Source organism: Haliotis rubra, unplaced genomic scaffold (genome assembly GCF_003918875.1).
Source record: "Haliotis rubra isolate DU_JTF1 unplaced genomic scaffold, ASM391887v1 Scf74, whole genome shotgun sequence".
NCBI classification, from domain to species: Eukaryota; Metazoa; Mollusca; class Gastropoda; order Lepetellida; family Haliotidae; genus Haliotis; species Haliotis rubra.
The window spans coordinates 2,388,121-2,415,893 of NW_025767457.1; the positions used below are offsets into that span (position 1 = coordinate 2,388,121).

The 27,773-nt window shown below is 36.6% G+C and overlaps 2 protein-coding genes across 6 annotated transcripts; one reads left to right on the forward strand and one right to left on the reverse strand.

The window, feature by feature from the left end:
- The first annotated feature begins 1,109 nt into the window (after nt 1-1,109).
- On the forward strand, nt 1,110-20,100 carry LOC124259829 (SUN domain-containing protein 1-like). 4 transcript variants are annotated; one of them, XM_046694025.1, is made up of 20 exons: nt 1,430-1,532; nt 3,668-3,700; nt 5,617-5,854; nt 6,193-6,405; nt 6,930-7,961; nt 8,001-8,264; nt 9,862-9,888; nt 10,052-10,222; nt 10,640-10,736; nt 11,065-11,129; nt 11,396-11,484; nt 12,780-12,971; nt 13,307-13,384; nt 13,500-13,543; nt 13,789-13,984; nt 14,419-14,643; nt 15,026-15,226; nt 15,398-15,565; nt 15,824-15,916; nt 16,315-20,100. In XM_046694025.1, exons 3-20 carry the CDS (start codon nt 5,788-5,790, stop codon nt 16,432-16,434), a joined length of 3,342 nt encoding a protein of 1,113 aa, XP_046549981.1. In that variant the 5' UTR covers nt 1,430-1,532; nt 3,668-3,700; nt 5,617-5,787; the 3' UTR covers nt 16,435-20,100. The 4 variants fall into 4 exon arrangements, with proteins under 4 accessions (XP_046549980.1, XP_046549981.1, XP_046549982.1 ...); XM_046694026.1 differs by having other exon boundaries at nt 6,930-7,954; nt 7,994-8,264; XM_046694024.1 differs by having other exon boundaries at nt 1,110-1,532; nt 6,930-8,264.
- Nucleotides 20,101-21,032: 932 nt separating this feature from the next.
- LOC124259833 (meiotic recombination protein DMC1/LIM15 homolog) lies at nt 21,033-27,589 on the reverse strand. Of its 2 annotated transcripts, none has more exons than XM_046694038.1 (14): nt 27,514-27,589; nt 26,777-26,839; nt 26,049-26,093; nt 25,363-25,413; nt 25,124-25,219; nt 24,768-24,850; nt 24,578-24,672; nt 23,847-23,919; nt 23,635-23,726; nt 23,189-23,262; nt 22,545-22,659; nt 22,178-22,238; nt 21,639-21,755; nt 21,033-21,443 (listed from the first exon to the last, which is right to left on the reverse strand). In XM_046694038.1, the coding sequence occupies exons 2-14, from the start codon at nt 26,825-26,827 to the stop codon at nt 21,374-21,376; spliced, it is 1,023 nt and encodes a 340-aa protein (XP_046549994.1). In that variant the 5' UTR covers nt 26,828-26,839; nt 27,514-27,589; the 3' UTR covers nt 21,033-21,373. The 2 variants fall into 2 exon arrangements, with proteins under 2 accessions (XP_046549994.1, XP_046549995.1); XM_046694039.1 differs by having other exon boundaries at nt 27,518-27,570.
- Nucleotides 27,590-27,773: the final 184 nt, after the last annotated feature.

Sequence of the window (27,773 nt, forward strand, 5' to 3'; positions counted from 1 at the left end):
TTAAATATGTTTATGTATCGTTTACATTTTGAAATTGTATCATGTTTTTTAATGTTATGAGAGTTATAAATGATTATTTTTCATGCACAAAGATGGGAAATTAGAACTTTTTAATCTCTGAGAATAAAAAATGTTGATCTTTTCATGGACAATTATAAAATATGAAATATTAATGTTCAAAATGTAACTAAGTTTACACAATAATGCCGCGAAAATAGGTATCGTGATACGTATCGAATCTTGACATGGGTATCGTGATATGTATAGATTCATGAAACTTATGTATCATGACATCCCTACTATAAAGCCAAGTACATTTGGGCTAGTTTAGCTTGTTTAGTGTCATACAAACATAATTTACCATGAATTTCTGGGAGGACATTCTTCACACTTTTTATAGTCCGTTTGGCTCAAAATCGGACCGATGAATTGCAAACTAACTCGAAAACAACTAAACATAGAATACTCAATAAAACACTGATCATAATCATAACATCAGACCAACTCTGTGATTTTTTTGCAGAATTTATGACCTGAAAATATAAAAGTTGTTTAACAAACTATCATTAAAAATTTGACACAGTTCACTATTTGTTATTTAGAGGAGGACTGCAAAGGGAGGAACAGCCAGGTGTACGGAGCACGAGCACATGTGCACAAGTGCCGACAAAGTCATTGATTGCATTCATTAACCTGTGCTGTTCTCTCTTTGCCATCCTTTTTGCACACCTGGCTGTTTTCTCTTTGCACCCCTCCCTTCGTGAGAACTAATAAATAGTGAACTGTGTCAAGATTTTAATGATAGTTTGTTAAACAACTTTTTATTTTTAGGACATACATTCTGAAAAATCAACATAAGCACAGAGTTGGTCTGATGTTTTGATTATGATCAGTGCTTCATTGAAACCATGTTTTAGTAGTTTTGTTTTGATTATGATCAGTGCTTCATTGAGAACAAATATTTCCTTTTTATTCACATTGTTATTTTTAATCATGAATAAAAGTTGTTATTAAAGCAATTCATAGTGATTTTCTGTGTATTTGCTCTATAAATCAAGCACTATTGTCATAAGTAGTTTTTTGATATAGGTCATTGCAATAACCCACAACATGCAATATTTACATGAAAATATAACCAATATTTTCAGCAATATTTTCAGTGGTACTTTTGGCAGTAAACATTTTAAATGAATCTTCAGTTTTCTTTGATAGGCATTTTAGAAGTTGAGGTGATGAAGAATGATGATAATTTTATGGATATGCAACTTCTTTATTCTGTGAAAAGCGACATTTCGACTTAGATTCTAATGGCGTAGTCTGATACAGTGATACAGTGACATGATACAGTGATACAGTGACATGATTCATTTGTGAGAAGGTTTTCAGTTCTCCTACAATAAATAAGAATGTAATATCAGCATTGACACAGGAACAGAGCTGGATGGAACAATGGGAACAGCTGCTTCAGTTCACAGAGGATCGTGATTCTCCTTGCCTGACTCCATGCTCATGTTATCACTGATCGGCCAAAGGTTAGATGACCATGAGCTGGAAACTTGCTGACTGCAGCTTAAAACAACTTACACCCACTCTGGTTGGGCAACTAATTACATAAACATGATAAAAGTACATATTGTTCCATGGAACAGTCGTGTCTGCTGCTCTCTTCTGACTCCGCCATGGTGATAATGCGACTAATGATTGTAAAGTTTTACGGGGCATTGAGCTTCCGCCTTGCTTATTAACCATGTAAACTGTTATCATGATTATAATAATGAGTATGATCATGATGATGAAAGCCAGCTACTAATCATGCAAATTAATGACTTCCATTATCAGTCAACATTTTCAGAGGTCAGTTTGATCTGGAGCCATGTATGCAGATGAGATAAAGCATTTTGAATATAATTGTTATTGCTTTTGTTGGATAGAACAAAGACCTTACATTTCAGTTCTAGGCCATGCAAGGAAGGTTACATTAACATGGTCAGCTTGACATTGTGGAGGATGTAGAGATTAACCACTGGCTAACGTGTCACTGTGATAACTGACCACTTCCAGTACACATGGTGCTGATTTTTCAAAATTAGTATGGTCTGTTATTACTTATGTCTAAACACAATATGATCTTATGTTCTTGTAATATTAATCCATCTAGATGTACATCGTTGCTGTAAGAATTGTCATGCTGAATCAAATCACTCTCACTCATTATCTAATTATGTTGGTCATGAAATGGTAATCTTTAAAATTTTAAAGTCATATGTAGAATATATAATGCATATGGTATTATGTTTATGAGAATCATGAAGATACCATAACTTTAACAGGAGGAATATTGTTATAGTCCTGTCAGTTGTTTAATGTTTTAAATTAACACAATTCATGTAGTCTTGAACATGACTGTCGTAGACTCTGTGTTAAAATTAACCATTTTAATGGGCTTCAAATCATTTGTACAGATTCAAATACTTTTTGTCTCCTTTGATTTTGAACAATAATCATGATAATTACTGCTTATGCAAACACAATGTTAAGTGTTTAACATCCAGAGTAGAGATGTCACCTACATTAAGAAGAAAGTAAGTGTCCATCGTAGACTATCAATAGGGAAAGTGAACGGCAGTACTGAAGTCACCACACCCTGTTCCTAGTCCTTACCCTCACTGTTGATGTAATATCCTCCCAGTTGACGCCCTGTTCGGTGCTAGATCTGTCACTTGTAGTGTGAATGTTGTCAACTGGTGGTGTACAGTGTGGCCGTGTTTCCTTCCTCTGGTGCTGCACTGGGAGGCTGCTCACCCATCAAGTGTCCGGTTCCTGTTCCCCTGCACTTCATTTGATTCACACAACTACTGTAACACTGTGCCCACTTGGACTATACTCCTTATTCTGCCATGTTGTGCTTTACTGGCTTATAATTCTTTGATCTATCTGGACTGGTCTGTACCAGGTTTATTAGCGATGATCAGGTTGTTTGTTGTAATATTGTGTAATCTGAGAAAATTTAAACGAAATTTGCTCTCACAATTGAAGGTTTTTTAAACATGGCTTCTGTTTGTGATTGAAAATCTCTACATTTGTTTTTTAGGTTTTACAGTTTGAAAATTGATGGATATGGGAAATTTTTATTTCCTTCATTTGTGATTAAAATTCTCCAAATTTGTTTTTTAGCTTTTGAATTTTGAAAATTGAATATGTGAATTTTTACTTCACTCATTATCATGATTATACCATGTCATATTTTTTTTACATCATTCAACATGTTCAATATCCAAGACTTGAGTGTTATTTAAAAGTATTAAACTGCTGTTGGGCAGGAAATATATGGAAACAGGAAATATTATGTTCTTTTTAATTTTATCTTTTGTAATTATGAAAGAGGACCCATGATATGATGGATTACGAAAGAAAGGAAACCACTTCAGGAAGTTTGACCCGAACATGATGAAAGTTGTACAGACCATCCTTCTGGTGCATTGATGTATCTGTACAATGTGTTAGTGTTGTCCAACACTCCTATGAATGTGGTATTCAGAATTCAGAAAGGCGGAATCCACACCGTTCACAAGGGTGTAAACCTGCGCTAGTTGTGTTGTCATAGTAATCATGGTAATACATGGAACACTGCTCTGTGTAGACTATAATGTGTGTGCTTGTTTTCCAGAAACCCGAAGACTGACTACACATATGCTCACAGGTAAGGAACAGCAGGATATTTTGTGACAAGTTGACATTTATTTTGAGGTACTTCGAGATTGAGTTAAAATTTATCATCGCATTATTTCAAAACGACTATTCGAGTACAAATATGATCATGGCAGTGTTGGTAGTCCTGAATGTCTAAATCACAGAAGTTGTTTCCTGCCTCACCGCCAGTAACTGTAGTAATAACACACTGTGAATAATGTTTATGGTTATGATTTATTCATGATATATATATGTATTTGTATTATCATTGAAAAATAAGGTACATTAAATCATCATTAGTGTAGGTTCTTTCACAATAGTGTAGCATGACTTGTTCTCAAATTGTATAAGGCTAGTGATCCAGCGAGGTTGAGGTGTCGGGATCAAGCCCACCTGTGACCGGGTGTAAAAACCTTGGAGTCAACTTTGTGTGCAGACTCTTTCAGTGTTGTCACAACCCCTAGTGTACAGTACACAACCCTGTGCATTTAAAAGAACCCACAAATCCGTTGGTATTTGACCAGATGGTGGCCACATGAATACGTGCAAACACCTAGTTGCGGGCACAGCAACGTGCAGTGAACATGGACAAAGTGCAGTGACTATGTGTCCCAGTCAACCCAGCTGTGAATGGGTACCTCGTTAGGATGAGAAAGCCACAATAACTTGGTGCGTCTAGTGGCTGCAAGAGTTGTATACTCCCCAGGGAGTTGAGATTGATAATGCGATGTGCCGTTGAGATTGACATCCAATGATCGAGGGGAAAAATACCAGCGCCTTGAGCATGCATTAGTGCGTGGATATGTGCGTTATATAAATATCCTATAATAAAATAAAATAATAATAATAATAACAATGATGAAATTGATGAATATTTGTTGACTGCCTTCATCATAAGGGAGGACAACAATATATAGATCAACAGCCTTTTCATTACAGAGAGACTGATGTTCATCCATATATAGTTATCCTTACTTACTGCTCCAGCTTCTAAATTCCTCTCAAAAAGTAATACCTTCATGTTTGTGTCGTTGTTGGTTGGAAGACAGTTGTAAACATGGTAAAGAAAACAATTGTCTTGAACACTTCATCATGCTATGGATTATATGAAAAAGAAAATTGAATCTTCAACTATCCAACTGATGTTGAGACTACTGTTATTAGACTCAATTTAGATTCATAACATGTAATTTTAGGGCCTTAGTATGTCGAAAACAGGATCTGCATATGCAATCAGTGTCACTCACAATCGAACACTGCAGCTCCCAATATATGACAATACTGGTACCTTAATCACAGTATATTTGCCAATACACAGCCCAAGTTATAAATGTAGTTCATTGTCCCCCGACGCAACTTGGAACTGGGGACTATGTATTCAGCGGCGTATGTCTGTACGTACGTACATCCCAATTCTTGAAGTGTTGTATCCAATGTCTTCAAATTTGGTGACAGCCTACATTGGGGGATTACACAGACACCAGTCTATTTAAGTGACCTTGACCTTATTTTAAAGGTCACCACTTTGACCACTTTTCAAACTCTTGTTAACGAGATATCTCATGAACTGTTGTACCCAATGTCTTCAAATTTGGTGACAGCCTACATTGGGGGATTACGCAGACACCAGTTTATTTGGGTGACCTTGACCTTTGACCGCTTTTCAAACTTATGTAAACACAATATCTCATAAAACATTGCACCCAATGTTTACAGTTATGTTGACAGCCTACATTGGGTGATTATGCAGACACCAGTCATTTCAAGCATCTTGTATGTGACCAAGAAATAAAATGTAGTAAATATAGATATTCCGTTCTTTAGCGGCAGGGGACATTGCCTTGTCAGTGGCAAACACTTGTTGTATGTATAATTAACAGAAAAATGTTCAGGATGATAGGTAGATATATTGTTCTTTCTCTTCAGTGGAAGCCATTATCCGAAGTATTTTAGTGAACCGGACATAATCCCCAACATGTCCCGGCAGCGGATCAGCAGCCATGCCAGCGGCTATGTGCTCTCCCAGAGCGGGATGGAGACTCCGCCCCCCTACCATCGACAGGAGAGGAGGGTCAGGAGAGAGATCATCAGGAGGAGATGTCAGGATACCGAGAAGATGTCGCTTACAGTGAAGGAAGAAGTAGATCAAGCTCCTATTCAAGAGGTGAGTTTCTGTGTATTTGTGCACTTCTGTGGAACTTCACCAAAACATTTTGCTGTTTAGTTCTTACTGAATTAATAATGAGATTTTCATTTCTGCCTGCAAAAACAACTTTGTTTCATTCCATAACCCATGGCACAATCGGTTACATGGAGAATAGTATTTTGAAAATGAAATGTCCTGTTCCTTTGTGTCATGTCCTCGCTTTAGGAATAAAGACTTTGATGAAAATCTCATTGTTACTGTATCAAGGTAAATGTTGTGTCTCATACTCAGGATATGGGCTATAATCAATGATGTAGACTCAGGGTTAACAAACAATTCCCGGGTTTTTTGTCAAGTGACCTACACAAGGGACGGAATGGTGTTGAGATCTGGAAGTCGGCTTTCGGGTGTGGATTCCTATCTGGAGCGCAACGACAACCACGCAATATCATCATCAACTTCACAATCATCAGCGCGGTCACTTGCTAGGTCTTTGAATAGTGATTTCAAAGTAACAGAGAGATCAGAACAGCTGCAGCAGCATTCCACACCTCTCAGTCACTTATATGGTAAGACCTGGTAGCCAGTGGTAGTCCGCGGGGTGACATGTATGGTCATTGATTGCATTTAAAAAGAGGAAGAGATATATACCTTGACAACAATCAAATTGATGATGTATATGGTTTGTTGAGTTAATGGAAATAGATGTTGTGTAATTGTGGTTTGGTGTGATGCAGATGATTTAACAATGACCTTATGTTACTAATAATCTTTTAGAAAAATCACAGTATAATTCCTTTTGGATTTTGTTTGTTTTTATCAGATTTCTGATTTTTATTCATTGCACATGTTGCATGCACAGTTTCAGTAATGCTGGACTTCTTCTGACAATTAACAAATAAGTCACAGCTTCTAGCTTTAATCACTTGCAAGGGATCATATGTTTCATCAATAATTTTTGCCTTGTTGCATTTCCTTTGTATTTCCTTTGAAGTTTTGAAATTTGTTTGATTTTTAAGTTTTGAGTTAAATGTTTACATGTTTATTGAATGTTCATTTTCAAACTTTTTTTGTGTTGTTTCTGATCACATAGATAAAAACTCTAGAGAATCAACAGATGACACCTCCCTCAGCCTGTCTGGGATATACAGTCCCAGATGGACAAAAACTGTTGTGACAACAGAGACAATAGAATACATAGATTCTGACGGGAGGAAAAGGGTGAGGCCAGCCAACTCAAGGCAAGATGGGGGAGAGGAGGTGGACTCGGCCAACACTTCAGGGTGGTTTTCTGGAGTGAGGAACTTGATTGGAGGATCTCAAGCTGAGGAAACCATTACAGAAAAGGAAAAGTTAATTGAATCTCAAAGAGAGGAACCAGATGTGACTGACAAGGATCTTGATGAGCAGACAGGCAAAAGGGGTTGGTTTGGGATGTTCCAGTCTAGGACAACAGAGACCACAACAGAGGAAGAAGAACTGAAGAGACAAGCTCTTGCTGAATCTGATTCTGATCTTCAGGGAAACAAGGGCTGGTTTGGGATGTTCCGGTCTTCAGAGACAGTTACAGAGGAAGAAGAATCAAGGAAACAAGCTCCTGTGGAATCTGATTCTGATCTTAAGGGACACAACAAGAAGGGGTGGTTTGGGATGTTTCAGACGTCTGAGACAACAGAAGATGAGGAGCTAAGGAAGCAAGCTCTTGCTGCTGAATCAGATGTTGAGGAATCTGACTCTGAGGAACATCCAAGTTTGAAGAACAGATTCAGGAATCTTCTATCCAAGACCACTAAGGAAAAATGGCAGACTGAATCAGTGAAAGAGAGTGATATGGGTGAGGTAGGGGATGATGGATCTAAGAGAGGGTGGTTTGGTTGGAGGAGAAGAACAGCCCTTTCTGAAAACACAGAAGTGGAAGAATCAGAGCCACATCATCAGGGTTCAAACTCAGGCTGGTTTGGATGGTTTGGGTCAAGGGTGGAAAATACACAGGATAATCAAAATGGAGAAGATGGTGTTGGCCAGCACTCAGGATGGTTTGGATGGAATAGGATATTAGAATCGACCAGTACAACAGAAGTACAGGATAAGACTGAGGACAACAGTGTTGCAGATGATGGCTCAGGATCACGATCAAGCTTGTTTGGTTGGAAATCACAATCAGCTACAACTGACCTTCAACAACCAGGAAATGATGATGTTGACAGCAGTTCAAAATCAAGACTCTTCTCATGGCTGAGCAGATCTGATGAGGAAAAGCTAAAAGAAGACCAAACTGAGAAGGAAAGTGATGAAAGTAAAAGGTCAGGCTGGTTTGGCTGGCTTCGTGGTTCATCTGCAGAAGAGACAGACATTCCTGAAGGCTCAAACAGAAAAGATGGATTGAGAAAAGCCAGGAGAAGATCAAAGGGTCAAAGAGTTACATTTAGTAAGAATCCTAAGCATTTTCTGTAGCTAGAGTCTTCAATTTCCAAGGACCCCGGATCTGCTTCAGCTAGCTGCTTGAGTCTAGAGGGTGTGAATCCTAGAATTCCTGCTTGTAGTACTAATACTTCTGACTCTTCATTAAACTGCTCAGTGGACTTACATTGCTTGAGCATAGACAGCTTCTGTTGGTGTTGGAAATCCTGCTACTATTCTATTGCCTCTTCTAACCTCTTCTTTAGATGGATTCCCCAATAACAGCATGGATCAGGTTCTGACAAGATGGTGAATGTATGGAACCTGAAACTACATGGATCAAAAGACTTCTGTCTTGTGCTGTTCTTATATTGCTGTTTTGTTAAGCATCTGGCTTATGTGTTTATCCTTTTTGCTATTTTCTCTCATTGTATTGACCTTTCTTCCTGCATGTTTGGATGCTTATCATGATTATATTTACTCATCTGCATGTTCCCCAGTTTCTGCTTACTGTGGATTGATGCTATGTGCCACAAAACTGTTATTATAATGTAATCATACTATTACAACTTACAGTACAGTGGAAAACTCATAGCCAGTCCGGACTTTAACCAAAGTAAAATGTTCGATAATGACTTGGCGGCATTGCACATGGCATAGCCCTTGATGGAGCCTTGAAATTACCATTAGTAATAACACTGTCTCAAAGAATGGACACTCAGTTTTGCAGCCTTTCCTTAAATATTAAGTTGTCACTATCATTATCTATTCGAGTCCCAATGGCTCCAAGGAATTGCTACGTGACTGAAACCTTGGTAACCAATAAATGTATGACTTAGTGACAATTTCAAATCATTATTGAAAATTCTGTTTGCATTCAGTGATGGACATTTATTGGAGTATATATGTGATACTTGCTTCAAGGAAACATTGCAAGTTTTAGTCCATGCCATTCATGTATGCATATATTCAGGCCTACCAAAGAGAACGTTCCCACTGCAGAAAAGTGAAATGCCGAAAAGCCCACCTTGTTGAATCATGGAAATAGCAACATAAACATAACCATAATACACTACTGAAACAGTAAAAACAGCAACGAAAGACTATGAATTTTTTTTATATCAGCGAACTTTGACCTTTACTGCGCATGCACGTTACGATCTGAGCTTCTTTAAAATTTCCGAGCAACCGTGAATCGCCTCGCGTAGAGAAAGTATTGAATATGTCGAATTAATTGCTGTCAATCATTTCATACGAATGGAAAGTAAACTCAACAAGTGTGCACACAAGTATGATGATGATAAATGCCAAATAACACAACAGAAATACTTGAAAAAGGGAATGTAACTTTTGTCCAAGCTGGAATATGTCAACATGCGGTGGAGGCTTCCTCTTCCATGTGCGCAGACGCAAATTCGAAGTTGCAGACTCTTCGTTTTATGATCCAGTTTTAGCAATTTAAAGTGCCCTTTTACTGTTTCAGTGGCGAGGTATTATGTTTATGTTGCTATTTCCACGATTAATGTGGACATTTGTTTTCTGCACAGTGGGAAAGTTTTATTTGGTAGGCCTGATATTGTACAGTTCTCAAATAGAAATAATTCTTTATGTTTTTCTAATTTTAGGTCTGGATTCTGAAGAGGATACCGAAGGTATATAAACATTAAGCTGATATGATTAATTCCACTTTTACTCAGACATTTTTTCATAAATAATGTTAATACAATGTGTGTTTTCTCTCATGCTTGTCATCAGTTTGGAATTGTACATTTGCATTGTATGCAGGAACAGTGACTGTGGTGCTGTTATTGCTAGGTGATGTTCCAGTCAAGCCCAAGAGGTCATCCACCTCTACACTGACCAGTGGAAGCTGGTCATCACGAAGCAGTGGAAGCGGTCGCTCCTCTCAACTGTCAGATGGCAAATCACGGACATGGATGCAGCTACTTTTAACAGCAATAACCACAGTTTCATCATTTGTGTCAGGTAAAAATGAATATAGTGCAGTTTAGGTTACCTTGGGTTTCTTAAAACCCAATCTTAAAGTACAATACCGTTTGCGATTGGAAACTACTGAACAATGTGACCCAGTCTTGGAGATTGTTGCTATGTCTACACTACTTTGATCAAGCTAACCATAACCATGACTCTTCTGAAAGTTTTTTGGTTGAGTGAAGAAAATCACACTACTAAAATGTTTAGAAAGTAATGGGTTCAAATGCATCCTCTGGGTCTCAATTTTTATGAAACCATGTGATTATTTAATATAATGAGAAATATTATTTCTGCTATCAGATTATCAATTTGTAGAAGGATATTCCTGGTCAGTTATCTCTTGCGATAACACTGATGGTGTTAATTTGATTTAAGCAGTTGTGAATCTAGTCTTGAATGTATTTTCAGGTTTGTTCAGTCCTGTCACAAACAGTTATGCATATCGTCAAACAAAGATCACAATATGGAGATGGCTCCGGATAGCAGACATGTGGGTGGTATCAAGGTAAAAACAGACCTAAGGGTACATAAAGATTCTAGTGTACTTAATTGTAACTGTCATGTGGTAGAATTAATTTTGTCCACTGCGAAAGTCTGACTTCTCTGTTGTTCCACAAACTGAATATGGTTATATTGCCAGTTCTAGATTTCTTTTTGTTGTTGTGAGGTTCACTCGTCATGCTGAAGATCGTTCACTCGTCATGCTGAAGATCCGGGTTCGATTCCCCACATGGGTACAATGTGTGAAGCCCATTTCTGGTGTCCCCGTCCTGATATTTCCGGAATAATGCTAAAAACTAAAGCCACTAACTCGCTCACACTCTTTGTTGCAGGAGTATTGGAGGTTGCTGCTGCCTCTGTCTACCTCTGTTGTTGTTACTGCCACTGCTATTGGGATGTAAGTAGTGGGGATATGTAATTTATGCTGGTCTATCTGCAGCAATGTAAATAATTGTCATATTTGTTCCGCAAAATTAAAATTTATATTTAATGAAATGACACCCTTTAATGAGAATTAATGATGAATAGCAATGTCAGAATTGTAATGATTACAGACCATTCTATAGTTTTCTTTATCAATATATCTTAAAAATATAGTGTATGTTTCTACTATTAATGTTTTGCCATATTTACATGATGCATGTGAACAATTCCTTGTGGCAGATATGTACGGAGGGGAACTGCTTGAACAAGCCAAATCATCAATCAAGTCTTTCAACCTGCTGCAAGTGAACAATACGTATACACGGCCGGTGAGTACACACTGACAATACAAACAATACATACACATGGCTAGTGTATACACACTGACAATACCAACACATGGCCCCGAGTACACACTGACAATGCCAACAATACATACACATGGCTAGTGAATACACGATGACAATACCAACACATGGCCCCGAGTACACACTGACAATGCCAACAATACATACACATGGCTAGTGATTACACACTGACAATACCAACAATACATACACATGGCTAGTGAATACACACTGACAATACCAACAATACATACACATGGCTAGTGAATACACACTGACAATGCCAACAATACATACACATGGCCCCGAGTACACACTGACAATACCAACACATGGCCCCGAGTACACACTGACAATACCAACACATGGCCCCTAGTACACACTGACAATGCCAACAATACATACACATGGCTAGTGAATACACACTGACAATGCCAACAATACATACACATGGCTAGTGAATACACACTGACAATGCCAACAATACATACACATGGCTAGTGAATACACACTGACAATACCAACAATACATACACATGGCTAGTGAATACACACTGACAATGCCAACAATACATACACATGGCCCCGAGTACACACTGACAATACCAACAATACATACACATGGCTAGTGAATACACACTGACAATACCAACACATGGCCCCGAGTACACACTGACAATACCAACAATACATACACATGGCTAGTGAATACACACTGACAATACCAACACATGGCCCCGAGTACACACTGACAATGCCAACAATACATACACATGGCTAGTGAATACACACTGACAATACCAACAATACATACACATGGCTAGTGAATACACACTGACAATACCAACACATACCCCGGGGTACACACTGACAATGCCAACAATACATACACATGGCTAGTGAATACACACTGACAATACCAACAATACATACACATGGCTAGTGAATACACACTGACAATACCAACACATACCCGGGTACACACTGACAATGCCAACAATACATACACATGGCTAGTGAATACACACTGACAATACCAACAATACATACACATGGCTAGTGAATACACACTGACAATACCAACACATACCCCGAGTACACACTGACAATGCCAACAATACATACACATGGCTAGTGAATACACACTGACAATACCAACACATGGCCCCGAGTACTCACAAACAATACATGAACATGTCTGGTGCATACACATTGACAATATCAGATATGGACAATTGTTAATGTCAGTGTTAAGTGTTAGCATTTCATCGTTTCAGTTGCCTTATGTGGATCCGAGTACAATTAACATCAAAATTCAGCAGTTTTTTGAGGAGCACAGACACAAATATGAGACGAACCAGCTGACGGCAGCTGATGTGGAGAGGATAGCACAGGGTCTGATTGCTAAGGAACTGGAGGAGATGAAGCTGGCTTTGCTGCAGAACATCAACCAAGTAAAGGCTGACCAGGTGAGTGTCATCAAGGCCTGGATACACACACATGTCGTGTTTCTAGAATAACGTGTTGTTAGAACAGTTTGAATAATGTCAGTAGGTGGCTTGTAAACTAGATTCTTGATTTCATACTCTCTCACGTACTCAGAATAATTCCTTATTCATATAAGTTAATGCTTTTAGAATATATATTTTTAATCATGATGATTTATTCATTATTTATATTCAATTATGATTATGTTTTCTTCCACCAATTCTCTTGTATGTGTAGATACACAGAAAGTCATACTGAACCTTGAGAAGCCTGTTCGTTGTGAGTGATAATACATGTATTGATCAATGTATTGCAGGAGTCGTCACAAACTAACCAGCGAACATCATTTTCTGGTATGGATAAGAAACTTGGGGACTTCATGAAGAAGTATGAGGTAAGTTATCAGTTTTGTTTAAGATAGTACCATTCGCCATTTTGGACGGTGGATTTTCTTTCTAGAAGTGGCCTTTTTCTTGGAATATGCTGTATAATGTTATTTCCGTTTTCAGTCTCTGGAGGCCGCCATAGCTGCACTCCAGTCATCAGGGAATGTGTAAGTACATGACGTCATATTAACAATCTCCTTTACAACTGTTCACCAAGATAAAAAGTGCTAACAGAGTACCTAAACTTGCAGTTTCATGTTCTGCCTACATCCAGTTGAAAATCTGTTTCTAAGTCTGTGTTATTGCTTTTACTGGACACCCTATAACTTGAATAATAACAATACAAAGGCTGGAATAATGCTGATTGTGGCTGAACCATAAGCAAATAACAATGTTTCATGTGATCTTACAGGAAGGTAGATGGTCTGAAGCAGGACTATGACGAGCAAATTAGGCTCTTACAGCAGCAGATCAAAGCTCTAGGGGATGACTTCTCCAAACTCCACCTCTCACATCTGGAACTCCTGGCCAGTGTACGCAACTGTTGTCGGAATGACAGCTTTTATGCTCTTGCTGTGAGGCAACATGTGAAGGACATCTTTGCACAGGTGAGACCCTTTCATCTATAAGCATATGAACACTATGTACAATGAGTTGTGGAAGTCTCTTTAGAATGTTTTTGGGTTATATGAAGTAATTATGAAAGTTTTAGAACTGAAGATCATGATTTAATGTTTTGACATTTTTGTGGCATGTGCCACAAAGCAATGTTGACAGACACTAAGAATGGGAGTATCCCTAAAATCAGTTCGTGGAAATAGAACATGCTTTCATCTACTCTAGGTTGGTGGCTTATCAGCATGAGATATTGTCATCAGTCTCCCAACAGTTTTGTGATTAGTACCGGTACTTGACAAATGCAAGTGATTTGATCAATAGATCTGTCATATGGTAGGCATGGAAATTACAACATTGTAGAGCTAAGATGGTTTTGTAGAACAAAGCTAACTCATCTTTTCTGCTGTCTTCTGTGCCTCATTAGATGATGGCTGGAGGAGCAGGAGGGTCTGACAGTGATGATGGCTATGGTGCGTTCCTTCAATGGCTGCAGAGAAACTATGCCAGGAAGGAAGATATGGATATGGAGCTGGCCAAAGTGTCAGAGGATATCACACAGAGGATACTGGCCATTACCAAGGAACAGGCCTCCAATGTGTACATCCAGTCTGGCACACAGCAAGGTCCTGCTGGTGCTATCAGTGAAGATGTAAGTCTCTGAACATGCAGTGCAAGAATTTGACCAGCTTGAATAATTACAACAAATAATAGTATTTAGTATTAGTTAAAATGCTCAGAAGTTATTGTACTTCCAACAGTATACCGGTATGTGAAAGTATGACTGGACAGAACCCAGTCAAGTCATGGCTAATATTGTCTGCAATATGCCCATTTTTTCCAACATGTTTTTGACAACATGGCAGTATGTTTTTTCTTTACTACATCATTCAGTAAAAAACATTTGAGGATGCTTGTATGTGTCAATTGTCTGTTATGTATCATGTTGTTTGACAATATGTGAATGTGTAACATGGAAGTAAATCAAATTATTGGTGTCAGTGAAAGAATATAAATGTTATTGGTATCTTCAGTACATTCGATGGATAGTTGATGATGCATTGCTGAAGTTCAGTGCTGATCAAGTTGGAATGGCTGACTATGCATTGGAGTCAGCTGGTGGGAGTGTTGTCAGTGTCCGGTGCTCGGAGACCTACTACAGGAAGACTGCTCTTGTCAGTGTGTTTGGTATCCCATTGTGGTACACCACAAACTCTGCACGTACAGTTATTCAGGTATGTTAACCACTTTGTCAGGAATGTCGTAAAGGCCAGTTACTCTTCTCGCATCTTGAGAATAGTTGAGAACTCTTTAAACTTACATTTGGATATTGGTTAGTAGATATCATAGTCTTGTCACAGTAATGTATTCTGTTCATTGTGCATTTTCTGTTCTGCTTGTTACAGCCTGATGTTCATCCTGGTCAGTGTTGGGCGTTCAAGGGTGCAAGGGGCTTCTTGGTGATACAGCTGGCATTCCCCATCAAACCTTCGGGTTTCACCCTGGAGCATATCCCCAAGGCTCTCTCTCCCACAGGCAACATTGACAGTGCCCCAAGAGATTTTGCTGTATATGTAAGCATTACTTTTGTATAGATGCTCTTTTTTTCTTTCTGTCTAAAGACCTCCATTGAGAGTATAGGTTTATAAGACACTACACTGAGAATAGCCTGTTTAGTATTATAATTATGATGATGGAGGATCCTTTTCAGTCTTTTAGATGTATCAGGCTTATATCTTTTCAAGGCACATATTAATGATAAATGTTGTGCTTAAGAAAATAGCTGTTTATCAAAAGAGACAGTTGCTAATTTTCATGTATATTCATTCAAGGGTTTGAGCAGTGAGACTGACAAAGTGGGTGTGTCCCTTGGAAACTACACCTACAGTGACAGTGGGAAGCCTATTCAGTACTTTCCTCTTCAGGTATGTTTCAGAAATATAAACTTGAGCACAGATATTGTAGGATTATTTTTGTGGACTAATTTCCCTGTTTTCATGAACTGATCCATGTTGCAGAAATAGAGGGAAAAGGAAATTTAAAGTGTCATATGCTCATCTTTAAGACATTATGGTTGTTCCTCCAAACCATATCCATATATAATGTTGGATCTTAAATGTGTCATTGTATCTGATTGGTCAACTGCTATCAAACATTTCTTCCACTTGATACATTCTGACACTATGCCATGAATGGTCACTGTTGTCTTTAGTAAAATATTATTTAGTCCTCTCTTAGGTATCTTATATAAAAGTTATTTTCTTTCAGTAAGGATGAAGTCAGATGGTTTCTTTCTTGACAGATTTTTTTTCTTCAATTTCAGGCTACCACAGGAGAGTTTTTCTCATTTGTTGAACTGAAAATACTTGGAAACCATGGCAACCCAGAGTATACATGTTTATACAGATTTCGAGTCCATGGATTGCCATACAAAGAATCCTGATTCACCAGGCAGTGTGTTCAATGATATGCAAGTGCTAAGAGGGACAGATCCACATATAAATAGACACTGAAGTTTCCATTAAATATACTGACCGATGGAAGTGAGGCAAAAAAACACACCACAGAACAAGATGGCTTCCTGTTTGTGATGAACTATTTTGACGTGCTATAACAGTGTCATGTAGTGAAAGAACAATTCTGTCCAGTGAACTCATTGACTCCGAGCCTATATTGAAAAATGATATTTACCAACAGTGCATTTATTATATTGTCAAGGGTAACAATTTTAGAACATTTGTCCATATGTACAGTGTTTCTATTTAAATTATATGTTATAATGTATTTTAGAAGGTGCTGGATGTTGTGTAACAGCGTTTGTCAGCACTAACATCATCACATAGTCATCTGTAGTCACTAACTGCCTGGACCAACTTGTACAAAGCAATTTTTGCACTACGACTATTGAAAGCCTATACTTAAGGATTTGAGTTATGATCATTGTAGCGCTAAGATGGTTTTGTGTAAGTGGTCCCTGTATTGTATTGTATTTGATATATATATAATATTGATGTGTACCAAGGCCTACAGTAGAAGCAATACATCAAATCTTGTGCCAATGCTGTGGTACAACACAGATGCTTTACATGCGTGAAAGGTTGTCTAGAGTTATTTATAATAAGAATGAATACAGTTTTGATTTTGTAGTGTACCTATTGTCAAGCATTACTTAACATTTATGTGCAAAATAAGAAAGTTTAATAAGATTACTTCAGGACTAGTATGAAAAAACATTTCCCAAAATTCTGTTTTTACAAAGATTCTCTAAACTGTAGTGAGTATGCCACCTTAATATAGCCTTCAGTGTATTTTACATTTAAGATATATATAACCCCATATATCTTGACTAGAATAATTTCCCTACAGTGTCTTCATTTTGAAAAACTTTCAAACCATGTAGTCAGTACAGTGAGCTGAAATTAAATAAGTCACATTCCTCACCAGTTGGGTAAGAGTAGAAACTTATATGGCAACACTTGAACATGTTTCCAGTGTTTTCACTGAAGGTGATCCATGTTTCCACCTTTTAACATTTATCTTGTCCTTAAACATAGCAATGGCTAACTGTCATAATTATAATAATTCAGTTTCATCATTTTCTTCTCAGATGAGAAGACATTTGAATTTCCAATGTACATAATTGTGCACTGTTAGGTTGTGTGGTAGAATATGTAAGAATGTACTGCAAGAATGAAAGTGTGTCATTGTGAAATGTGTTTCCAGTTTGAGTAATATTCTTACCAATATTTGAGGGTTAAATCTCATCAAACTGTATTGGTGCTATTGACTGGTTGTGAGGAAAATGTAGTCATGACAACAAAATTGTAATCACCTCATTTTATGTTACCAGTTAAAAGTAACATAGGTGCCATTATTCTTCAAGAATCTATTCAGCGCCAAAGGTGCCCTAGGGCAATGTTGCATTATATACAAGACTGGGTACTTCCCTCTCAATGGTAATTTTTGTTTTTCATATTTAACTAGTCTATATATGACAAACTGGATCACAACCACCTCTCTGTAATTGCCATCTGATCTGCCCGTGCCATTTCATGCAAAAAATGAAACTTCAGAGTGGTATCAGGGACACTGATACCAGTATTGTTCTTGCTTTTTTTAGAAAGAATATTCAAAACGTTATAATTTCATCATCAATCATGAATTTGATAATCATAACCTTGTATGAATGAGTTGAGTTTTGTGGATAGATATTTGATATCTTCACCATATTGTAACATCAATATTCAGAAAAGGCAGCAACCAGTGTGTAAATACTTTTCCTGTAAATACATTATATTAGTTAGCTGTTCGCTGATCGTTGTATATATATAAATACGTCAGGTAGATGCCATTAGTTATCTGCTTCAAACAGTAAAGTAGGCCTTTACTTTGTGATCTCTTAACTTTATTCAATTAATTTTATAAAGTTTTATTCAGATTGTGATTCATTTATGTGCTGTTTACTACTTCTTGTCTTTCTTTATCACCTGAGTTGAGTCTTTAACTTTGAGTGGGCATTAACTGATGTAGCTAATCTATTTACAACTACCGGTACTTGGTAGGGATACTGTCAGTAGTTCAATGATTTTCCAAGGGAAGAAATATCTTCTAAACTGCATCAGTTGTTTTAGTTTTTGTTGTTGTTTGGACCTCACAAAGAAAGTATCATTCATGATGCAACCCTGTGTTGATGTAGACACTTTTTAATCAACCATTGTATTATTCCATATAAATACAATGGGCAGCATTTTTAGGACTAATGTGTCTATCCCAAAAATGGCTCTATCCAGTTAAATTGATAAATTTGAAAGTTTTTATCAAAATAGGATTTCAGTACATCCATTATGAATGTTTTAATGGAATATCAAGCGAGTTGTTATACTATTTATGCTGACTATTTATCACTAGCACAGTTAGGTGCCCTATTTACTCTTACCTACAGATAGGCCAAAACCAATATTTGACCGATCTTTGAAAAGCAATCTTGTTATGTTAGTGTCATTCATAAAAAAGACATGTTTTCTTATGTGTATGTCTGTTTTATTTATGTGACTTTTAGCTATATCATTTAATACACAAGGGCTAAGCCCTGCTTAGTTGTTATCATATATATCCATATATTGCTGTCATTATCGGTTGTTAGTTTGTTTAGATTATATATAATTCCATGGCTGTAACAGTTCAATTCAACACAATTGTTATCACTATGGCAAGTGTGGTTGACTTCTTGGCAACAGTTTTCTACAACAATGAAAAGTGGCCCAGTGATTCATTTTCATGCATTTCATGCTTTAAAAGCATGTCCTGAAATATCAGCTGATTTTGATACGAATTGATACAGACTTAGTTTATACACACATCTGGAATTGTATGATGAAACTGACATTTTGAGAAAATCAAAACAATCAAATGTCTGAACTTGGCTATCTGTATCATTTTATTCATTTTGTTCATTATATTGTTATCATATGGACTATTATCAACTGAGCTTACTAGAGCAAACATAATTTTACTAGACTTGAGATTTAGGACTTGTGACTGAAGTCACAGACTGAGACAGTAGATAAGTGATTGCTTCTGCAGGTTTATGGTCATCACAAGGTGACCCTGTAACCTTTGATATTCCATCAATACTCATCAGAAACCCATTTTTATGTGTATACATTATTTTTGTTACTACCAACTGCATTTCATCACTTCTTCAAATGTAATGCAGGATTGATATAAAGAAGACATTTCTAATAGAAAACTTGTGTTTACCAAGATGTCAGAAAGTTTGATAGGGTCATGCCAGGAATGTTACTTGAATACCAACATGTTTATCAGCTAAGAAAAGCACACGTTGCAGTTTTGATACTGTACAAGGTAGATGTCTAAATATATTTGTGTTATTTCCTTTTGCTATTTGCTGTCGGTGAGATCTGTGTGTTTAAATGAAATTGATAAGTTAGAGTTAATATGTCAGATATTTGTACAGTCCAGGTAAGAAAAGTAAGTAGCTAGAGTTACAACACTTTTGAGTAGATGTGAAATTTCCACATAGTAAGTGAGTTTGTCTATTCTCTTGCCATCTGTGTCATTGCAATAAAATCATTTCCATCCTGAAAAATAGAATTGTTTTTATGTCTGAAGCCAAAGGTGTCCAGTTTGTAATATACTTTTCATTTATAAGATTGGTACACAGTTTGTGATCCCAGTGAAATATAAATTCAGGTCTTCAGATTGACTTGTATTTTGGACATTGACAGTAACATGTATCATGAGTCATTTTGTGTTTACCCAACAGTTGACCTCACACATGCACAGTTCAGTGCAACTTTGAAACAGAAAAGTCTGTACCTCCAGCAACGATAATAACAAAGTTATAAGCTGTTTGGGTTTCATTACATCCCTTCCAGTTTTGACAACAACCAGCGCAGTATATTGTTGAAACACTCAGCTCCTTGATATTCAGCCTCAGGAATGAACTGCCAAGGGATCATTTATATAAAGTTACATCCTATTTCAATCAGAAAAGCTCAAGATATTGTGTATACACTTGGTTTTGTATGTCTACTTCCTGAGTGACCTTGACCTCCATCAAATCCCATGACCAGATGAGTAGAACTGGCCTATGTTAATCCTATGTAGATGATTCACAGAACTGACTATAGAAATGACAAAAAGAGCAATATGTGATAAGTCCAATAATTATATGTACATAATTAAACAGTTTATTTGTTGGTTTTAACTAGAGTAACATTCTGTATGTAGAAATTTAAATGAATGATATCCTTTATGGAGCAAAACTGGGAAATACTTAGGGATCATTCATAATTTATGGGGGTGGGGTGGGTTTTTAATGATGATTTTAAGGGGGTCACCCATTTTGTTCTTGGGAGCTGGGGGGGAAGCAATTTCGTACACATACTATAGGGGGGGGGAGCAATTTTGTACATCAAAATATGTTAAAAATTATGCTTAGAAATTATGGGAAGGGGAGTGTGGGTAACTGATTTTGTACATGACATGCAGGGTGGTCACTTATTTGTACATAAATTTTAGGGGGAGTCATTAACATTGTACTTCTCTATATATATCATCATCACCCCCCTAGCCATAAATTATGAACGGTCCCTAAGTATTTCCCAGTATTGTTCCATAAAGGATATCATTCATTAGAACTAGCAGAACAATTGAAACTATTACCCTGGGCCATTTGATTGATGAAGGGCATTTCATAAAACTTTGTCCTTTGGGGAAAAGTTATGAGATTACACATGCTCAGCATGAACATCATGGTAAAATGTGTTTGAGTTCTAACCACAATATTAGCAGTCACATTCATACATACAGGATGTGATGAAGGGATAATGTATTCATTTCACTGTAAAAAGACCAGACTATTCTTTGGAATCAATGATTCCTCCACCACTGATGGCAAATGTTGCTTCATTCTCTGGCAAATCAGGACTGGAAGAAAAACAAGATCGAAGTTTCATCATCAGTCATGTTATGATCCAGAAATTAATTGTGGATGGATGCAGTCAGAATATCACAGCAATTAGTCATTCAACTGGTATAGTGATCCAAACACCTGTGTGACATCAGTAAAGATATTAACAAACTGATGAAAGATAAATAACAGGTAATCCTATATATTTTTACCTGTCATATATTTTGGCTATCCTGTTTTCTGCTCTTCCTTTTCTTAGACTTATCCTGACTGTGGAAGCATGAGCAAGAATGTGGCCACCAATTGGTTTCTTTGGGTCAGCTTGAAACCTGGGGTAGTGTCATGGACAGATTGGCTATTGAAGCTGATGACTGATTGGTTTAATGACTTGACAATAACTGATTGAGTGAAAAATATCATTTGATATTTCATACATTCAATCGGTCATCAAAGCTGTTCACAAATAATCAGCTTTTATGTTTAATTAATCAGTGACTCATTTCAAAATACATGTATATGTCTTTAATAAATCATGGAAGTTTGCAATAGATGTATTTTCTGCAAAGTACCAATCTCAATGTTTGATTGAATTGATCAATTTCAGCATACAAATGATCCATGAAGAAAACTGCAACCAGGTCATAACACCAATGTCTTAATAAACTAAACTGTGGACTTTCTATTGAATTTGTGATTATAAACAAGAATATTTTGATTTCAGTTCAGAGTTTATCTTCTTCTAAGAACTTACGACATGCCAGCTCCAGGATCTGATGTCATTTGATTCGTAACAAAAACTGCCACGTTATACTCTGAAAAGGGAAATTCTATTAAAACATGCTACACCACAGCAAAACATTGAAGCAGGTGTTTTGTAGACAGTTACAATGTTGTAATGTACTTGATAGCATTAAGTGAGTGAGTTTAGTTTTATGCCTCTTTTAGCAATATGTCAGCAATATCATAGCAGGGGACACCAGAAAGATGGCATTATGGAAATTATTACAACTAAAATGTACAATTACCACTCCCTCCTCCTCTTTCTCACTCACTCAAATGCCAAACTGTGTCTAAATATGTCTTTAATTAGATGTCATACTGTAGAAAGCAACTCTCACCTTCTGCTATCTTCTGCAACCGAGACAGGAGTTGAGCCAGCTTCTGCTGTCTGTCAGCTAGTTCTCCTCTACCACTGAAATCTACTCTGAACAGTGCCATTATAGAATCCACTATCTGCAAGTTTCAATAGTAACCAGTAGTTGCAAAAATAAGTAACAACAAAAGAAGATATACTGTTGTGCAACACATGGTATCAGAATCCCCCTATGCTTCACAATGATTGGTCCAAAAACAAAACAAACAGTTGTGAATATCTAATCACTTTTAACAGCATAACAGACTATTTCAACAGTGAACCCTGTTAGTTCTCAAGCTAAGAACTGTTAACAGAAACCAGTCTTTTTGCATCCTTTAAAGTAAATTTTAAAGTCATTATTGATAAGGGTCAGCTAATCTTACCAAACCTAAAAATATTTACTTAACGTAGTAATCAGACTAGTAGATAAAGTTGCAGATGTAAGCTTAAACATTATTTTTAGTAGATGTTTATCACTAGGACTAATAATATAGCTGACAATATTAGTTAAAACTGAAATATATTTTACTAAAAGTCTTTCACACCCAGTATCAAATTGTTCCCATGTCAAAGATATCCTTCAGAAATGTAGAAATGTATGGTTTTCAATAATAACAATTCACCAACCAGCAGTTTGAATACACCAGGCTCTTCATAGAATTTGGCTGCAACAAAGTCCAGGAGCTCATACTGGTGTTCACCTGGAAAAGCAAAGGCATTTTTTCATGAGGAATATTGTTGGACTCAAATATTTGTGCTGGACATTTTATACAACACTTAATGTATTAACATTTAAAGAAGCAAAGTATGAGTTACAAGTCCTGTACATATTCACAATCACATGTGATACCGGTAATATATTCTGATATTGCCTTACCAAATGCAATGTTTATTTCTGAAATTATGTCTTGTGGAAAGATTAATAGGTTTAGTATAATATATTGAAAATTATATTTCAATCCAGTAATGAATTGTGTAGATCTACAAATGTTATCACAATATTCAGATAATGATGATATGTTACTTTATATGAAATAAAAGTTGAACATGTTCACATATTCATTAATACTTACTTGTATATGCTCTTGCATACAACACATTATCCAGCACAGCACTCTGGTCAAGATTAAATCTGTCAGCAATGTCCCGTAATCTGTCAGGTCGACTGTTGTCATAAAGGATTTCAAAATTTCAAACAATTAAACATACTTGATATTGACCAAATTGAAACATTTCTTAAATATACAAGATAACAATTAATAATCGATCGTAAGTGAAAGGATACAAAGTATTTTCTGTGTCAATGAACACAACCTTTCCTCCACAATAACCATTGGCTCCTGGTAGCTGAGATGTCACTGAAAACAAATAAGAATACTGATCAACGCCTGAGACTGAATTGAATCTCATTAAAGAGGAGGAAGGGATCAGAGGGAGAAAGTTTGAAAATACTATACTTTATCAGAATTATTCTGCTTTTGTTAGAAAACAGAGTGCAAGTACAATTTTAGGCATTTAAGTTTGTGACCTTAGCCACTACACATTTTCTGAAGCGAAAGCCTAGTAACAATTTTGTGTGGTCTGGTGAGCACATCTGGTCCATAATCATGATAACACTAAAGTAATGGAAATCATTCTCTGAGCCATCTTCAGGCTAGTAGGGGCGTTGGGGTAGCCTAATGGTTAAAACGTTCGCTCGTCAAACTGAAGACCCGGGTTCGATTCCCCACATGGGTACAATGTGTGAAGCCCATTTCTGGTGTCCCCTGCCGTGATGTTGCTGAAATATTGCTAAAAGCGGTGTAAAACCATACTCACTCACTCACTCACTCAGGCTAGTAGAATCAAAAGTATGTATGTGGTACGCACATTATTAGGGTGTCTTTACATGTTATCACAAGCCAACATTTCAGACTGAGTTATACAGCTGAATAAGGTCTGCCTGATAGAAATAGCAATGAATCAATACTTTGCTGCAGCCCGACATACAAATTTCCCAAACGAAACATCCCTCACCGCACAATGTATGAGAAATCTGTGTCTTCCCTGTTCTGAATTCTCCAAAGGCTTCTGTGATGGCCATACTTTCTACTCCTCCTCCTAGCAGTTTACTGTTCAAAACAAAACCAAAGAGTGATTACTATAAATCTCTACTTCAATAATTCATGTCTGTGAAAAAATTGTAACTAAATATCAGTCAACATACTCTAACTCTTGACTTCCAGTTGAAACCTTGAAAACTTGTTTTCGCTTGTCAGCATACTGTAAAGCTGTGAGAAATCCTGGGTCCTGTAAAATAGAAGATATATACCGGTACCCAGTGGAAAATCCTGCTCGGAATTTCAGAAAACAATTAATTGATTTACAAAACTGTTAATAAAAATACATTCTTGATAACAGTTTTTACAAAATCTGTTAAAACACATTTTTCAGTTTTATTCATCAGTTAATGTAACCTTTCTGCTTGAGATATTTATCAAGACTACAGCTTTAGCCTTCAAAGTAGGTAATCCATACCCCAGCAAAAAAGGCAATACAGTGACACTCAAGAATAATGTTTACCACAAGTTTTGCTGATGCTTCTTTGATCTTTTCCATCTTTGCTTCTGATATACCTTTGATGGTACACAGCTTCTTTCTTGTCGTCATTTGAACTCCCTGAAAAAAAATATGATATATAGGAAAGCAATTAACATAATAATTGGTCAACTGATCTGAGACAGCTTTGTATTCAGAATTCAATATATTGAGTAAAACATTCAAGATTTCATGTTATTGAAGAAAATAATAGTTGTTCTTACCTTGATAGTGCATATCCCTGCTTGTTTCAGTTTCTTGATATCAGCAACATTCTAAAGATGAAACATTACATTTTTTCTTTGAGGTTCACGACAGAAGAGTGAGTTGAGAAATATAATACACATTATCTGTATATCCTGCTAAATGCATTGTCTTTCTATTTATGTCAACAACTACTACATACACATTTGTCAAAACATTTAGGACATTTTTGACAATCAGTAAATGTTCCAAAAAACCTGAAGTGATCTAAAACCATGCAAATGTTCAAAAGCTGTATGAATCCAAACTAATTCAAAACAGTTATTATTCAATATGTAATGTATTCATTACAGTTATACTTAAATATAATTTAGAATATAAACATTAATCAGTTGGTGCCAAAACCTTTTGAGTCCATTTGCCCAAACATGGTTCTTAAGCATCATTTCCAGAAAATGTGTTATCACAAGGAAATTATTTGCTGATGTTACTAGACTAAACATAATTTTACTGAACTTTTACTGGTTAGAGTTGTGCCAAGCAAACTAAGATTTCTTGGCTTTAAAGTTTGTGTTTGCTTAATCAGTCAGGTATCATCAAGTTTGATGAAGGTGCTTCGACCCTGTATAAGTCGATCCTTGCTCCATACTTCATTGTCTGTTTAAACTGAATATATCTGCAAAAGGTAGGAATTTTAAACACTTACAATGCCATGATTCTGCAGCTGATCAATATCAAGAAATATTGATTCCTGAAACAAGATCATCAAGCTTTGAGAGTATGTACATGATCAACTCCATTCATAAAATGGATAATGCCAGCATAATGACGTTACATTGTCAAAAGTGATATCTATGGGTTGAATTACCACGTAAAGAAATTCAAGCAAAAAGCAAGTTTGGCAGAGTGAATGAATAAGGAGCCTGCATCTACTGGTCTTAAAATATGAAAATGTTTACCTTTCCTTTCTGGTTCTGAGGTGGAGTTGATGTACAGGGAACTAACCCATAGATTTGACTGACTGAGTTTTTGTTTTACGCCGCTTTTAGCAATATTCCAGCAACATCACAGCGGGGGACACCAGAAATGGGCTTCACACATTGTACCCATGTGGGGATTCGAACCCGGGTCCTCAGCGTGACGAGCCAACGCTTTAACCACTAGGCTACCCCACCGCCCCACTAACCCATAGAGAAGACTGGAGTCAATTTGCAACTTTGGCATAACATAGCATAAAGATGGCATAATATTGTCTGGAGGATTGATCAAGTTAACTTCTAGTCAATGATATATTGAGACAACTAATAAACTAAAGAAACTAACTGTTTCCACAAGTAGCAAGTTCCCTATCAAATACATTGCTCATACTAAGTGCCAAGAAAAGAAATGTCTTGTATTTGTTACTAAAACAATTTGTTCATCCTAGATACCAACCTCCTCATCTGAGGCAATTTCTTCCTCCACTACTTGATCTTCAGTTTCCATCCTCCGGCAGATCTATAACACAGAAAACATAGAAAGAAAGTCAGTTAGTCTATCAATCATAATCACAGCCTGTGCCCAAAACTGGGAAGCATTAGAGTGAAGCTGGCTCTTTAGCATCATTTTCAGTAGATGTGTTATTATATGGATTATTAGTAGCAGCACTACTAAACTCTGGCTTTGGACTTGTTCCTAATATAGATCTAAAGCTGTAGACTGCAATCAGTAATAATCACCCTTCCAACATTAATGAATTTGTGCAGGAATATGTCAGCAATAGACCATATTCACATTACCAAATGTCCAAGGGAATGACATCCTTTTTTTCACTATTTAACATGCAAGGCTAACAGGCCTGTTGACAGTGTTAGAAAGGACTGGATATGTTAAAACATTGACTACACAATCTCGTTGATTTAGGAAATTAGCATTTAGTTCTGTTTAAAGTTATGATCTGGTCATACGAATTCGAATTAGACCTTGTTCTTGCAAAAGTTACATATTTTGTTTTTATATAAGAAAAGCAAATGAAGATAAGTGACAGAAAAACATAAATGATACTCGGCTCGTCAAATATCTACATATACAATCGATAAGAATAAATGCTAATTATGTGTACTGAATTGCATATTTAACAATGTAATTTTTTCTTTTTCATGTTCTTTCTTATGTTAAATTGTCACACTCACGTTCAAAAGAAATAGTTTTAATACACCGAAAGCAAGTTAGCTCTGCAAGTTCAGGTTGACACTTTCGGAAAACGTCGTCTGCTCTGTTTTGATCACGTGATTGCCTGAAGACAGGTGCGCGTTTACAGATCACCGAAAAACAGCTTTATCAAGAAATTGTCTTCTGGTATAGTTTATATGTTTTATTATGAGAAAAAATCTCTGTTGCAGGGGAAATATTTTTAGAAATCTGTTCTGAATATGTATTCACAAATAAATAT